Source organism: Urocitellus parryii, chromosome 6, assembly GCF_045843805.1.
Source record: "Urocitellus parryii isolate mUroPar1 chromosome 6, mUroPar1.hap1, whole genome shotgun sequence".
Taxonomy (NCBI): Eukaryota; Metazoa; Chordata; class Mammalia; order Rodentia; family Sciuridae; genus Urocitellus; species Urocitellus parryii.
The window spans coordinates 28,226,217-28,243,030 of NC_135536.1; the positions used below are offsets into that span (position 1 = coordinate 28,226,217).

General features: G+C 39.5%; 1 protein-coding gene across 2 annotated transcripts; it reads right to left on the minus strand.

Moving 5' to 3' along the window:
- Positions 1 to 694: 694 nt before the first annotated feature.
- On the minus strand, positions 695 to 16,666 carry Coq6 (coenzyme Q6, monooxygenase). 2 transcript variants are annotated; one of them, XM_026401293.1, is made up of 12 exons: positions 16,467 to 16,666; positions 10,760 to 10,894; positions 9,730 to 9,788; positions 9,311 to 9,434; positions 5,913 to 6,043; positions 4,938 to 5,045; positions 4,797 to 4,859; positions 4,493 to 4,600; positions 1,815 to 2,017; positions 1,620 to 1,735; positions 1,297 to 1,463; positions 695 to 820 (listed from the first exon to the last, which is right to left on the minus strand). In XM_026401293.1, exons 1-12 carry the CDS (start codon positions 16,651 to 16,653, stop codon positions 791 to 793), a joined length of 1,431 nt encoding a protein of 476 aa, XP_026257078.1. In that variant the 5' UTR covers positions 16,654 to 16,666; the 3' UTR covers positions 695 to 790. The 2 variants fall into 2 exon arrangements, with proteins under 2 accessions (XP_026257078.1, XP_077655667.1); XM_077799541.1 differs by lacking the exons at positions 9,730 to 9,788; positions 16,467 to 16,666.
- Positions 16,667 to 16,814: the final 148 nt, after the last annotated feature.

Genomic DNA, 16,814 nt, shown 5'->3' on the forward strand with positions numbered 1-16,814 from the left:
CTGTGATAAGAAAGCTATAACTAGCTATAACTATGGTGGTTTTGTTTTTCTAGAAAGTCTAGCGCACCTGTAACAGATTAAAAGTAATTTATATTTGCTGGGTGAAGTGGTATATGCCTGTAATGCAGTGGCTCGAGAGGCTGAGGCAGGAGGATGGTAAGTTCCAGGCCAGCCTCAGCAACTTAGTAGACCCTGCCTCAAAATAAAAATGAAAAAGGCTGGGGATTACAGCTCAATGGTAGAGCACCTCTAGGTTAAATACCATCACTCCCTCCCCCAACACACAAAGTATATTTGCATTCTAATGTTAATTTTTAAATGGCAATTTTGACAAAAATGTATCAACCAAGCATTTCTAACCTGTCTACAGACAACTGTATGAATTTATGACCAGCATTAAAAAAAAATCTGTAAATCTTGCTTTTAGGATTATTAACAAGTGAAAATCAGTATAATAGCACCTTAATGATTTTTCTTTTAGTAATAAAAATCTCTCTTCAAGCAACTCGTAATAGTCTTGTAGGGTTTTTTTCCCCTCCTTGGCTTAATTAATATTCCTTTCTCATAGCAACTTATTCCTCATTTTTGGGTTCCATAGGCCCATTAAGCATAAGTAAAAGAGAAAAGAATTCTAATGTTAATTTAATTCTAAATTAAAGAAATTTAGAATTGTCTGCAAGTCCTTTCTCAGTGAATAAAAGTAAATTTATTAAATCAAATCTTGAAAATGTATGTGGTGGTTGCAGGGTAGGATCTTCTTTCAACAACATAATCTCCAGAAGAATATCGCTCATTTGCTGGCAAAGGCCATAATCTGTTCCTGGAGAAAAATGAAACAACATGAGCAATCGTCTGGCATCTGAAGGTGGAAAGGCAAGCCAGGAAAATAGTTCAAAATGAAATACCCAAGGTGTTACAGCAAAAATTTAGCAAAAGTTCCCTCCTCCTAAGAAGAATTCCTGCTTTCTTCCAGCTTAAAAATAAATGAAAATATTTTTAAATGGAAGTGTTTCAGGTGATAAGCTGGCCAAACAGCAAGAGGAGCTGAAACAACTTCATCGTTACAATTCCCTGTTGCTGTGCTTAAGCCCATCCTGTACCATATCGAGTTGCTGTTTAGGCTTGTTGCACCTCAGTGACAACAAGTCCAGCAAGTACTCCTGCACATAGCCAGTATGGAAGGAAGACACATACAGATAACAAAGGTTACTCATGAAAACTAAAGAAATTTAAGAGTTGTGTGCAAATCCCTCCTCAGTGACCAAGAATCTTGGAGAGCCCCAAGTGGCCTCTTACTTTGAGTGGAGACATTGCATTAGTGGCCTGCAAACCCCACGTCCTGAGCAGCACAAGTGGAACGGCTCTGGTGGAATACAGTCTTTTCAGTAAGTCTGTGGCAGCCAAAAGAGCAGTGTTGTGGCGCTGTCTGTCTGTTTCATAACCTGCAAGGTGGCTCATAGAACCTGAAGGAAAAAGGAAAGGTTAAACCACTCATCTAATAAAGGTTTCTTTCCTCTCCTATCAAACCAGATACATGTTTGTCTACCCTATTTTGCTCTTGGGGGCCATTTTGGGGCTGTGATCTGTAATTATGTGACCTCTGGATACCGGAAACTTACCTAAGTCTTTCCCATTGAAGGCTGCAGTACTGAGATGATGGACCAAGCTGGAGATATCCCCAAAGCCCATGTTGACACCTTGTCCTGCAAGCGGGTGGACTCTGTGGGCTGCGTCCCTAAGAACAGAGCAGCATTCAAGTATGGCCTCCAGAAGCATGGTGAGAAAGGAGAGACACCCTGCTCTGTTGCTCTTACCCAATGAGTGCCACCCGAGGCCGGACATACTCAGCAGCATGTCCCAACCCCAGAGGAAAGAGGACTCTGCTTTTTGCATCCACCTTTGCTACACTTGGGGGTAGCTGGCGAGCTGAGACCTTAGTGGGCTTCAGAAGGGTGACAACATATTGTAACATGGTCCCAGCTGAATCAATGAAGTCCACGTGGTTTGCATCACTCCACTGAGCAGTATCAGCCACATAAACAAACAAACAAACAAGAAATTTGATCAGTGACTAGCAGGGAATTAAAAATTGAACAAGGAAATCTTTTTTTATAGCCAAAGCTAAGGGTAATGCTACCGAACATGCCTAAATTGATCTTGAACATGAGTGACAAGCCCCTTAAATGCACAGGTTTTAGAATCAGGCCAAAGAGCTCCTGAGCTGGCCCCTGCCTACCTCTAAGCTACACCCTTTGCTAGTCCCCATCCTCAATAATGTCGCACCAGCTGCAGTGTAGCTCCTTCTACAGTATCTTCTTCTCTCCAGGACTCTTCTCTGCTTAGAATGTCCTCCCATCTCTTCAGCAGAACATCAGAAGATGCCACCTCTTTTTGTAACACCCCCCCAAAACATCTCTGTGTGTTCTCCCACAGCATCCTATGTATACTATCTCCATACTGAGGTCATCACTCATGTATTTTGTCTTCACTTGACTACTAGATTCCTGAAACAGGGACTGTTGCTTCTGCCTCTGTCTCCAGTGTCTGCTAGATAGAAGGTGCTCACAGTTGTTGGATGAATGTACTACAAAGGTGTGAGGGCTGTGCTAGGAATATATACTAAATGACCTGCAGGGGGAGCAGTTACCATTTATCCTGGAATCCACTTCAGTAAATTTAGTTCCTTTTTATTCTTTTTTTAATATTTTTTTTTTAGTCATAGATGGACCCAATACCTTTATTTTATTTATTTTTATGTGGTGCCGGGGATCGAACCCAGTGCCTCACACATGCTAGGCAAGCGCTCTACCACTGAGTCACAACCCTGGTTCCAATTTCCTTTTATTCTTATTGATACTGCAGAGCAGTGGGTTTAAATTCTTCAGTGTGAACTCTTTAGTGAGGTAGTAGGCTTGGTTAAAACAGCTTCTAAGGGCCAGTCTGATTGTAGAACTCATTTTTGTCAGTAGATGTGTGATCTCTGACAAGTTCTAAATTTCTCTAAATGAGGATAATAGTAGTACCCACATTAAAGATTTACTGAGTTAAATAAGTATGTGTTAACACTATCCTAGTACATGGCACACATTATGCATTCAATAAATCTTACCAATTGTTACTATTAGTAAATTCAGATGTGGAATATAAGCTCCAACAACATTCTTGCCTATATTATCTACAGGCTGTGCTTACTTCAGAACAGTGATTATTGTTTGTTGAGTACCTACAATGAACTATGTATGTTCCAAGCATTTTACATAAATTCTCTCATTTTATTTGACTTTTATTTTTTGTGGTGCTGCTGGGAATTGAACCCTGGGCCTCACTCATGCTAGGCAAGTAGTTTACCCCATGCCATTTCCCTTGCCCAATTCACTCATTTTAAATGTCATTATTCAGTCCTGACAAATTGGTAACTCCATTTCTGGGTTTTTAAAAGTTTTTTTAAAATTTGTTCTTATTAGTTATACATGACAATAGAATGTATTCTGACATATATACATGGAGTATAACTTCCCATTTTTGTGGTTGTACATGATGTGGAGTTATGCTGGTACTATTTCTGTTTTTCTTTTTTTTTTAATGAGATCAACAAATAGAAACAGTATGGAACTCATATCTTTCTACAAAGACCACTCTTATTTTGATGGACCTTTATTTTATTCATTTACTTATATACGGTGCTGAGAGTTAAACCCAGTGCCTCACACATGCCAGGCAAATGCCCTACCACTGAGCCACAACCCCAGCTCCAAAGACCACTCTTTTTTGAGACAGGGTCTTGCTAAGTTGCTGAGGGCCTCACACTAAATTGATGAGGGTGGCCTTGAATTTTCAATCCTTCTGTCTAGGCATCCTGAATTTCTTGGATAATAGGCATGTGCCATCAAAACCTGCTTACAAAGCTTACTTTCTCTCTCTCTCCTTTTTTTTTTTTTTGGTATTAGGGATTGAACCCGAGGCACTTATCCTGTCAGTTAACACCCTCAGCCCTTTTTATTTTTTATTTTGAGACAGGGCCTGCTAAGTGCTGAGGCTGGCTTTGAACTTGTGATCCTCCTGTCTTAGCCTCCCAAGTCACTGGGATTACAGACATGTGCCACCATGCCTGGTCAAAGCTTACTCTTAAACTATGTTGAAATGTGCTCAGCCCCTCCCTGGGAATACTTTTATTCATTGGGTTTCAAAAGTGTAGATACTTGGGACCAAGTAGAATTGTTCAAAATTATGAAAATTCTATGGCTTAAAAAAAATGCAATGGTAACCACCTAGGCAACTGTTTTAGTCAACATAAGAGCATACACAACCCTCAGAAAAGTAGCACTGTCGTTATTTTTTTTTGCATTCCCCTACATGCCCTGCTCCACATAATCCTACCAGCCATTTACAGTTACAAGGAGGCAGCTGCTTGGTTAGTCCTTTTTCCTTACTTAAAACCACCCTCTGAATCCACCTCTGCAACACATCGTCAGCTGGACATATTGGTACTCACAAAGGCAGAGTTAATGGCATCCACAAACTCTTCCTCATCCATGCTTACTAGCTCCGCAGCATGGTCATGGGATGTCGACCAGACCAAGGAACTCAGGGTTTCCGAGAGCTGTGTCAAAAGAAGGACACCCATACTAAGGCTAAAACTTCTGAACTTGAGGGACTCTCAAGCATAAAGGAAAATAAGAAAGTGTAGCAACATGAGCTAAGGCATATTCCTCTAAAACCAGAGAAAAGGCTGAGAGAAAGAGAAATCCTAGAAATGAAGGCTTGCTTTTGAGCAGATTGGCCAGAGGACCTCTTACCGGGAGCAGAGCAATAGGCCCAGAGGGAAGAAATCTCTGCCAGGCTACATTGTTTTCTGTGGCCTGCAACAGAGGGGAAAGGTTCTTATGAATACCCAGTGTCTATGAGCAGGGTTTCCAGATAGCAGCTCCAGATCTCACCTCTGATAAATGGAGAGTAGCCACGACAGCAGACTGGTCATAGTTCCAACTAACATTCTGGATTCCAGCAGCCTGCCGTACTCCTGAGTTGTAACCATCAGCACCAATCTACTTGGAGACAAGAGTCTGCTAAGTTTTACAACCTCCTCATAAACCAACTGCTCCAAAAGTCTCTCTTTTGCCTTGAGTTTTCTCTAGTTCCAACTGCTGGCAGCCCACCTGTGACAGGAAGCTTTTTTTTTTTTTTTTAAATATTTTATTTTTTAGTTTTCAGGGGACACAACATCTTTGTTTGTATGTGGTGCTAAGGATCGAACCCGGGCCACACGAATGCCAGGCGAGGGTGCTACCGCTTGAGCCACATCCCCAGCCCAGCAGGAAGCTTTTCATCAGGCCTGTTTCACTCACTGCCCTAGAAGGGCAGCTCTACAGTGACTTCAGCATCAGCTAATGGAGCCAAAGTGGACATCTGACCCGAGAGGTGCCAGCTATACCTGAACAAATTGATATTTGTCAGGGCAAATATTTGCCAACCAGCTGGACAAATTGATAATAAGCCAGGTTCTCTTGATATTTGATATTTGAACAAGAGGTCAAGCACCAGAATTGTAAAAGGTAAAGCTGGTGAGAGGAAATGAGGGAGAAAAGCAGAGAGCTGAAAGATGAATGACAATGTGACTCCTCAGAGGGCAAGAAGAGCTTCAACTCTGGCACTCTGGTTCTTATCTCTGTGAGGCCCAGCTATCCTTCTATTCTTCATTTCATGACCTAAAATAACCTGAGATTGCTTCCTGTACAGGATTTATAAGATCATCTTAACTTGGGCTGCCTTGAATGAGTACTTTACTGGTCATTATATAACCAACAGCCTTGCCCAAAATTAATCTATGGTTTAGGTCTAAAACTAGAGGTCCTAGAATGCAGGATAAGATGTAGCCATGCAAGACCCCTGGCAAAATAAGAATCTTCAACTACCAACAATTTTGTCTGGAGGGTGCTGCCATCACCTAGGGTAATATGGACCCACGGGCTGGAGTCTGCCATGGAAAATGGACCAGGCCAGGTGTAGCCAACAGCTTTGCTCCTGTACAGCACAGTCACTCGGTCTGGGAAGGTCAAAAGGGAAAAAAACAAAATATTAGAAAAGCAGGCCAAAGGGCTGAGGGAAAAGCCATATCTAAATCTAAAGCAAGGTCCCAGGACAGGATATCTTGTCATTTACTGCCAAATAAGATCTAAGAAGTAACTTAAAAAATGAAAGTAACTCAAGTAATCATGCTACAGTCTAAAAGTGGATAAATAACAGAAGCCACAGGGATGACTCAGTGTAAAAAAAAAGAAGAAAGGCATTTAAGCTCTCTCTGAATTTTCACAGGAGGCTCTCTTCTCTTTCTTATAGTTTCACTCTATACCTAAATGAGCCCACCTATGATGGCAGAGCAGGCGGGGTAGGAATGCAACAGACTAAAACAAAAAGATTTTTCTTCCCCCTAGAAATAATTTTTTTGTTGTTCATAAAAACAATGTGCTCTAGGTTGTTCACTGAGTATTAAATCACAGTTAGATGAAAAAAAAAATAAGTTCTTGTGTGCTACTGACAGTAGGGTAAACAATAATAGTGTACCTCATAATAGCTTAAAAGGGGATTTTCTTTTCTTTTCTTTTTGCAGTGCTGAGGATCAAACCCAAGGTCTCATGCATACTAGGCAAGCATTCTACCACTGAGCTACATCCCCAGCCCTAAATTATTTTTCAAAGCTAGATGGTGGTCAAGTATCCTATATCAAAAAGCATTTAAATTGTTTCTGAATCCTCTCTCACATATATGTACATATGCAAATCATAGATCTGACAAGAAATTTGTATTCAGAGTATATAAAGAACTACAACTTGAGAACAAAAATACAAATAATCCAATTTAAAAATGGGTAACTTTTTATTTTTGGGGGGTACCAGGGATTGAACCCAGGGGCACTTTTGAGTCGCACCCACACCCCTTTTTTATATTTTATTTAGAGACAGGGTCATTCTGAATTGCTTAGGAAGGACCTCACTGAGTTGCTGAGGCTGGCTTTCAACTTGTGATCTTCCTGCCTCCCAAACCGCTGGGATTATAGGTGTGGCAAAAATTTTTGAACAGATATTTCTTCAAAGACAAATTAAGCACACAGAATGATGTTCAACATTATTACTCATAATAGGGAAATACCATCAAAATTATAAGAGATATCATTTTATATTCAATAGGATGGCTATATTTTTTTTGAGAGAGAGAATTATTTTTTAATATTTATTTTTTAGTTTTCGGCAGACACAACATCTTTGTTTGTATGTAGTGCTGAGGATCGAACCCAGGCTGTACGCATGCCAGGCGAGTGCGCTACCGCTTGAGCCACATCCCCAGCCCCAGAAAGGCTATAATTTTTAAAAAATATTTTTTAGTTGTCAATGGATCTTTACTTATTTTTATTTGTGGTACTGAGAATTGAACCCGTGCCTCACACATGCTAGGCAAGCGCTCTACCACTAGCCATAACCCCAGCCCCAATAATTTTTTTAATAAAGAAAATAAGTAGGATGTCAAGAATGTGAAGAAATGGAATCTTTAAATTTGTAAGAAAGTGAAATGGTGCAGCCTCTATAAATAGTTTGGCAGCTTCTGAAAATGTTAAGTGCAGAATATATGACTCAGCAATTCCACTTACGTGTATCCACACTAGAGAAATAAAAACATATTTCCACACAAAAATTTGTAAACAAAAATATTCATCATACTATTCACAGATGCCAAAAAGTGGAAACAATCTAAATATCCATCAAATAATATATGAAAAAACAAAATTTGTTATATTTACACTATGGAATACTACTTGGCAATAAAAGGGGATGAACATTGATACATGCTACAACATGGATGAATTTCAAAAATATGCTCAGTGAAGCTGGGTGCACACCTGTAATCCCAGCTACTCGGAAGATTGAAACAGGAGGTTCACAAGTTCAAGGCCAGCCTGGGTAACTTAGACCCTGTCTCAAAATAAAAAATAAGGGCTGGGGATATAGCTCAGTGGTAGAGCACCCCTGGATTCAAACACCAGTACTGTAAAAATAAGAGCTAGGTGAAAAAACAAACTCTTGAATCAAATTAATACAAATTGTAAAATTTCACATATATGAATTATCCAATATAGGCTAATCTTGAGATGGAAAGCAGATTAGTGGCTGCCAGGGACTAGGGCTGGGAATGAAGGATGATTAAAATTGGTAAAAGATTTCCTTCCTTCTTTTCTTTTTTTTTGTTCTGGGGACTGAAACCCAAGATTGCTTTACCACTGAGCTACATCACCAGTCCTTTATTATTATTATTATTATTTTTTTTTTGAGACAGGATCTTGCTAAGGTTGCTGAGGCTCTTGTAAAATAGCTGAGGCTGGCCTAGAACTTGCAACCTCCTTACAGCTAACCAAATTGCTCAGATTCTAGATGTGCACTACTTTTAACCAGCATGAGATTTCCTTTAGGTGATGAAAATGTTCTAAAATAATATTGTGGTGACAGTGGTATACTCTATATAAATACACCTAAAGTTGAACTGTACAGTTAAAATGGGAGAATTTATGACATATAAATTGTTTAAGAATAAAGCTGTTTAAAAAAAAGAAACCCAGGCATGTTTTCTTATAATCCCAGTGTCTCAGAAGGCTGAGGCAGGAGGATCACAAATTTGAAGCCAGCCTTAGAAACTTAGTGAGATTCTGTCTCAAAATTTTAAAAAAACATAAGATAAAAAAGTTTGGTGGGCTGGAGCTGTGGCTCAGTGGTAGAGTGCTTGCCTCACACATGTGAGGCACTGAGTTTGATCCTCAGCACCACTTAAAAACAAAACAAATAAAAAAAGGTATTGTGTCCATCTACAACTAAAAAATTAAAAAATAAAAAAAAATTGGGGGCTGGACATGTTTCAGGCCTGTAATCCCAGTGGCTCAGGAGGCTGAGGCAGGAGGATCATGAGTTCAAAGCCAGCCTTAGAAATTTAGCAAGACCCTGAGCAACTTGGCAAGACCCTGTCTCTAAATAAGATATTAAAAAAAAAAAAAATGGGGAGAGATGGAGATATGGCTTAGTGGTTAAGTGCCTCGGAGTTCAAACCCTGGGGGGAAAAAAGGTTTGGTAAACCTTTTTAGCTCAGTGGTAAACCACCTGATTTCAATTCCCAGTACCAAAGAAAGGGAAAAGAACAACCCTGAGATAAACATCAGAGGATTTCATTGCTATAGAAATTACGAATCTATAAAAGGGATCTTTTCTCCCAGTAAGTCCTAAGGCAGCTCAATTCCCAGAGAAAATGGAAGATGGACAAGATGGTGCCTCACCAGACACAGCCTCCAGCTGCTTAGTAAGAGCATGCATGATGACATCGTTCTCCACTATATAGCCCATGTCATCTAAATTATCCTTATCGAACATTATCAAGGCCTCTGAGCACGCATCCCACACCTGGAAACATAAAAGGATAGTCTGCATTAAAACCAAGGTGAAGGAAACAGACTCCAAACAGAAACTGATAATTTCTTAAGTGGCAGAAGAAGAAATTAAAAATTGTCAGCCTCTCTGGCAGGAGATACAAGGTGAGAAGATTGTGAGCAATGCTTCTCCCACTTCCTTAGACTGAATGTGAGCTTTGTCTGATTCTTCCCACGTTCTCAGAACACCTAGAGAGCGTGGACTCCAACATCTTAATATCCGAGAGACAAAGACATATTGCCAAAAGTGAAAAAGGAAAAGGAAGTACCTGCATTCGCCGAAAAGCTCTGTATCTCATGTTGCAGATATGATCCCAAGCACCAAAACCTACAAGAGAAAGGATCTACAGATCTACAAAAGAAAAGATCCAACAGGAACCTGGCTCCTGCACTCCCTTTTGTCCCTTTTGTCCTGTTAAATAAGAGGTGGTCTTCAGTATTGTCCAATAACAGAAAAACATCCTCTCTGCCCCTACCCTGTTTGTTTCTAGGAGCTAAGCTGTTCCCCAGTTCCAGATTGTACAGCGTGAAAAAAGGCCCAAAAGGTAAATCACATTAAAGTAGGGGGAATAAGGAAAACCAAATTCATATTGTTATTTTTTATAATCTAGGTAAAATCATAAATATTTAAAGGTCATTTTTTATTTTCTAACGATTTGTGGCAAAGAAATATTTACTGAACATCTACTATGTACCATTATAAATCTAGGTACTTAGCAGAAAGTAGAAAGCCAAAGTCCCTGCCTTCTGCAGCTGACAATCCAATTGGAGATGGACCACAAAAAACACAATATAATGTCAGGTAAGTGCTATGAAGAAAAACAAAGCAGTATAAGGGGCTCCCTCATGAGTGAAGAGTTTACTTTTAGGAAGGGTGGTTTTAGACAGGATGTCTGCAAGAGACCTAAAGAGAGATGCTAACTGGTTCTATATGCATATACGTTCATCTATACCCCAAAACATTTAGCATACAGACTCCCTAGTCTACTTGAGGACTGACTCTGGGAATGCAGAGTGAATGATCAGATAGTTCACATAGATTCAGTCCTACCGTAACGACCTAACTTCACATACCAAGTCCACATAATGGAGCCTCATGTCTCAAGGATAGCTTCCTCAGACTGGGAGTTGTTACACTGACAACTTCATCTCTGATTATGCCCTAGACTGCCAAGCTCACCTCCCGCTCCCTACCCACAGTGAGATCCCTCTCCATAGATGCTTTGGTGACTGTCCTATGGGGCTACTGGAAGGCTGAAGGGGAAAGGAGGTTGGACCTGTGAGAAAAGTTCTACTCACTACTGAGAAGGGTTGCAGAGCCAGGGGAAATGGAGCTGACTCTGTTGCTGTACGTTTCTGACAACTTCTCCAGAACTCTCTTTGGACCTGCTTCCAGCAACAGGATTTTTTTATCACGGAAGTGGATATCATGTCCTAAAACAAACAAAAACATTTCATATGATTTTTAAAAAGTCAAAAATGTAATTGCACAGTAGTATGACTATAGATATAATGTACTTACTGTACACTTCAAAAAGCTAGAAGAGAGCATTTTGAATGTTTTCACAATAAAGAAATGATAAATGTTTGGGTAGACAAATGTTTAACCTGATTTAAATAATCAAGCAAGTATATATACATCAAAACATTACATGGAAAAAATATTACATGGTATACCATTAGTATATGCAACTTTTTAAAAACATTTTTTTAGTTGTAGATGGACACAATACCTTTATTTATTTTTATGTGGTGCTGAGGCTCAAACCCAGTGCCTCAGATGTGCAAGGCACTCGTGCGCTCTACCACTGAGCCACAACCTCAGCCCCAATGTGTGCAATTTTAATGTTTTTGTTTCAGTTAAAAATAAATTTAAGCCAGGTGCAATAGCACATGCCTATAATCCCAGTGACTTGATGAAGCAGAAGGATTCCAAGTTTGAGGCCAGCATCCACAATCTAGTGCAACCCTGTTTAAAAAAAAAAAAAAGGATGGGAATATTTCAGTGGTATAGAACCACTGGGTTCAATACCCATTACTGGGTAAAAATTAAACATAAAAGATAAATAAAAAATCTTAAAAAATATTTTTAAAAAAATATTGTTTTAGTTGTAGATGGACACTATACCTTTATTTTATTAATTTTTGTGGTGCTAAGGATCGAACCCAGTGCCTCACACATGCTAGTACTTTACCATTGAGCACCAGTCCCAGCCCAAAAGATTAATTCTTTAGGACTTAGAATACAAAATTTCTCAAAGGACATTTCTCATGTAACATAAAACTCCTAAGTATAACATATTTCACCACTTTAGTCAGAAGAACTACCTCATTCAAACTGCCAGACTTCTCTAGATAAAGTTCACTACATGCCGTGTACAAAGAAGCAAATTACAAAATATAAAACTAGCAATAGGATTTTCCAGAAAGGAAGAATGAAGTGAAAAATATAAACGTGTTTAGATATCTCATATTTCCAATCTTGAGACTATTATGTCACTAAAAATGACAACTCCTGGCCTGGAGGGTTAGCCTAGTGGGAGATAACAATATGGTACTGTACATCTCAAGCATATGTGAAGCCCTGAGTTCAATCCCCTGTACCACACACACACACACACAAAAAAAAAAAAAAAAAAAGGAAAGAAAAATCCTGTTTAATAGAAAAATAGAGTAAACAAACAGAACTCACAAGATTAAATCAAATCAGAGTTTATAAAAATGAAAAGGTAACCAGAGATCCATCAATTGTGCCTACAAATCTAATACTAAAACATTGGCAGAAATAATAAAAAAGGGATTGGAGCCAGGGCTGATGGCCCCAGTGGTTCAGGAGGCTGAGGCAGTAGGATCACAAGTTCAAAGCCAGCCTCAGTAACTCAGTGAGACCTTGTCTCAAAATAAAACATTTTTAAAAGGGGGGGGGGCTGGGAATATGACTCAGTGGTTAAGTGTCCATGTGTTCAATCTCCAGTACCAAACGCCCCCCCCCCCAACAACAAAAAATCCCTAAACAAACTATACAGGACTATTCCTGAACTCAATTAATATAAGAGGGAAATAAAGTTGTTTCAAGCCTTTAAGAAAAGGTTTAATTCTGAGGTGTCCCTCCAAACTCATGATCATGTATGTGAGACCATGCAAGAAAGTTTAGAGGAAAATGAATCGTGTCAAATTTTAACGTAATCAGTACCTTAGTCTCCGGATAAGGATTAACTGGGTGGTAAAATGTAGGCAGATGAGATGTGGATGGAGGAGCTGAGTCATTGGAGGTGTGCCTTCAGTGTACACCTCTGTCCCTGGTGTGAGGGAACTCTCTCTGCTGACTGACTGTCATGTCCTGAGTTGCCTTCCTCATCATATCCTTCTACCTTGATGTTCTGCCTCACCTCTTGGACCCAGAGCAATGGAGTTGGCCATCTATGAACTGAGACCTCTGAAACTGTGAGCCCCAAATAAATTGCTTAAAATTGGCAGGTCTTTTGGTCACAACAACAAAACAGCTGATTAAAACAGAAAACATCATAAACTTATGGGGAAATATTAAAAGCTAACTAGACAATTTTTACTTTTTAAAAAATGTTTTTTTAGTTGTCAATGGACCTTTATTTATTTATATGAGGTGCTGAGAATCGAACCCAGTGCCTCACACATCCTAGGCAAGTGCTCTACCACTGAGCCACAATCCCAACCCCATTTTCTACTTTTTTTTGTGTGTGTGTGTGTGGGGGGGGGTGTAGATGAACTCAGAGGCACTTTACCAGTTAGCTATATCCCCAGCCCTTTTTAATTTTGAGACAAAGTCTCACTAAATTGTGTAGGGCCTTGCTCAAATTGATTGGCCTCAAATCTGCAATCCTCCTGCCTGAGCATCCTGCCTTAGCCTCCAAAATTGCTAAGCTACCAAACCCAGCTCCTGGGGTATTTGTTTAAAATATAGGCTTGCTGGCCCAGCATGACAAACTGAGTCAGAGTCATTGGAAGCAGAATCTGGTACCTTTATTTTAAAATTATAATTCTGTACACTGCTAACAATGATCACCTTTGAGGAGATCTTGATGGCTAACAAAAAAATACAAGTCTTGATTTATACATTTCATACCAATAGCCCATATTTGTACCTTCTGAATTTTGTATCTTTGCCCGAGTTATTCAAAATCTAAGAAACAATAATAAAAACCTAGGTGCTTCTTATATGCACTGAAGCCTGAGACCCAGGATTTTATATTTTAACTCATTTACCAATAGGCACAACCAAAATGACTGTCTGAGAGCAAGGATACATACTTACACCTGCCAGAAAGTTTTTTCTGTTCCCAAAGTGCTGTATATCTAATTATTCACCCTTGGGTGCAAGTTACTTAATCTTTCTGAACTTATCTGCACAATCTACAATTGGGATTATTATAAGGATTAAGTTAAAATATATACAAAATAATCAAAAAGATGCCTGTCCCAAGCAAGTGCTCAATAATTGATACTATGTTTTGTTTGTTTGTTGTACTGGGGATTGAACCCAGGGACACTTTGCCACTGAGCTACATCCTAGCCCTTTTTACTTTTTATTTTGAGACAGGATCTTGATAAATTGCTTAGGGCCTCGCTAAATTGCTGAGGCTGGCTTTAAACTTGCAATCCTCTTGCCTCAAACTCCTGAGCCACTGAGATTACAGGTGTGCACCATCACACCCCATGTTTTAAAAATTACTTTGGGGTTCCAGCCCATTAGCTCATATACAAAGAAAGCACTAGTTCTCATAGATTCTTTATAGGAGGAACCCTATTAGGGAAGATGTGGCTGTCATCCATGATGCTGAAGTCAAAAAAGGCTTTCACACTATTGGTAACCTCTCATTTCTGAGGCTAGAAGACTCAAATCCAATTTCTGAAAGCCACCATAAGTTGTTAAAAGCAATACATTTGGAATTTGGTGGCCTGGGTTGAATTCTAATTCTGGTACTGCCTGGCTATGAGACTCTGGTCTTTATTTGATCTTACTAAGCATATTTTTCACATAAATATGCAAATAATATCTGTTTCACAATGTAATGGAGCACTTTAAATTACACATGTAAATGCATAGTCCTAACCTCACAGGATACACAAAATTCAACTCAAAAGTAGATCACAGACTGCTATAAGCCCTAAAACTTCTAGGAAAAAAAAAATGGGAGTAAATCTTGGGGCTATGCAATAATTTCTTAGTTATAACACCAAAAGCACAACTGATGAAGGACTGATAAACTGGACTGCATCAACACTTGAAAATGGGGCTGAGGATGTAGTTCAGTGGTGCAGCATTTGCTCAGCATGCTCAGGGTCCTGAGTTTAACCCCAAGTACCATAACAAATAAATAAACAGATTAAAAAAAAAAACAAAACAAAATGCTTGTGCTTCAAAGAATATTATCAAGCAAGTTTTTTAAAAAGACAACAAACTAGAACAAAATATTTGCAAATCTTATACCTGATGAAGGATTTGTGCCCAGAATATACAAAAGAACTCTTACAATTCAATTAAAAAAAAATGGCCCAATTATAAACAAAAGGTAAGGCTGGGGTCTGCAGCTCAGTGGTAGAATGCTTGCCTAGCATGCACTGAGATCTTAGGTTCAAAACCAAGAACCACAAATAAACAAACAAAAACCAAAGGATCTGAATAATCATTTCTCCAAAGAAGATAACACATGGCCAGTAAGCATATGAAAATACTCAATATTACTAGTCATTAGATAAATATAAACTAAAACCTCTTTACATCCACTAAGATAGCTGATAAATAAAAAGACAATAACAAGTGCTACCTAGGACCTGGAGAAACTGGAACCCTAGTGTAGTGTTTCCAATGGAAAAGTCTGGCAATTCTTCAAAACATTAAACAAAGTTATCATTATTCAGCAATTCCACTAGTAGGAATAGACTCAAGATAACCAAAAATACATGCACACAAAAGCTTTTACACAAAATATTCATAATAGCACTATCTGTAATGTGTCAGCAGTGAGAATGTCCATCGATTGATAAATGAAAATAAACAAAATGTGGCATAAACAAACAATACTATTACTCAGCCTCAAAAGGAATGGGATACTGATACAAGCTACAACAGATTAACCTTGAAAACATTAAGTAAATTCCATCCACATATAACTGTCTACATATAATTTAATTTAATCTACATATAATTTCCCTACATATAAGAAAAATCTATATAGAGACAAAAGTAGGCGAGTGGTTGCTTAGGGCTGAGGGATGGGGGGAAACGCCGAGTGACTGCTAAGAGTTCCAGGTATTTTTTTCTTTTCTTTCTTTTTTTTTCCCTTAGGATAATGAAAATGTTATAAAACTTAACTATAGTGATGGATACACAACTCTGCGAATACAATAAAAACTATTAAGCTGGAGGCTGTGGTGTGGCTCAGCGGTAAAGCGCTTGCCTCTCACGTGTGAGGCACTGGGTTCAATCCACAGCACCACATAAAAGTAAGTGAACAAAATAAAGATAAATTAAAAAAAAAAAAAAAAAACAGGGGCTGAGGCTGTGGCTTAGTGGTAGAGCTCGCCTAGCATGTGTTAGGCACTGGGTTCAATTCTCAAAATGAATAAAATAAAGGTCCACACATCTAAAAAAAAATTTTAAAATAACAACACCAAAACCAAAAACAAACAAACAAACCATTAAGCTAAGTGAGTGGGCATTATGGCATTTGAATTACACCAAAATAAAGTTGTTTGTCTTTAAAACAAAGAAACAAAAACACCCGCCAAAGTTAGTACACGAGATGACCTCCCACTGTGTCCATACCTAAATAACCCTGGTAGTTGTTCCCCACTAGTCGGAGTGACTCTTAAGGCCCCTCTCACTTTCGACTCTACCATCCCTGATACACCAAACGCATTCCTGGGGGCCTGGGACTCTTCTAGGAGAGGAGGGAATGGACCACAATGTCCGAGACACTCAGCCTTTGGGCACAGTGCGGTGGTTCACACTGTCCGCAGCCCTTACCCAAGGCACAGGCCATGGCAGCACCCACGAGGCCTCCGCCCGACACCACTACATCGTACACTGTGTCTGCCGAGACACCGGAACACCTCCGGCAGGAAATCAGCGGGCTTCTGCGTGTAGCTGCAAATGCAATAGCCCACCCGGTCCTTGACAGCCGGGCAGCCATGACGCTGACCCGGGCAACCATACCTAGTGCCCGGTAAGACCCGCCTTAGGTAGTGCTTCCGGAGCAGAGTCCTCCAATCCCGTGGGGCTTCAATCGTGCCCTCTGAACCGGAAATAAAACGCATGAAGGAACCAGGCCAATCAGAAAACGATTTTTACTTCCTTGGGCGGGACGAAGTATAA

Excerpts from the sequence above, each read along its gene's own strand:
- Coq6 (XM_026401293.1), bottom strand. The coding sequence starts at position 16,653 with ATGGTTGCCCGGGTCAGCGTCATGGCTGCCCGGCTGTCAAGGACCGGG. Across the intron at positions 4,860-4,937 it reads CTACTCTCCATTTATCAGAG|GCCACAGAAAACAATGTAGC; the intron begins GTGAGATCTGGA and ends CCTCTGTTGCAG. Across the intron at positions 4,601-4,796 it reads GGCCTATTGCTCTGCTCCCG|CTCTCGGAAACCCTGAGTTC; the intron begins GTAAGAGGTCCT and ends CTTTTGACACAG.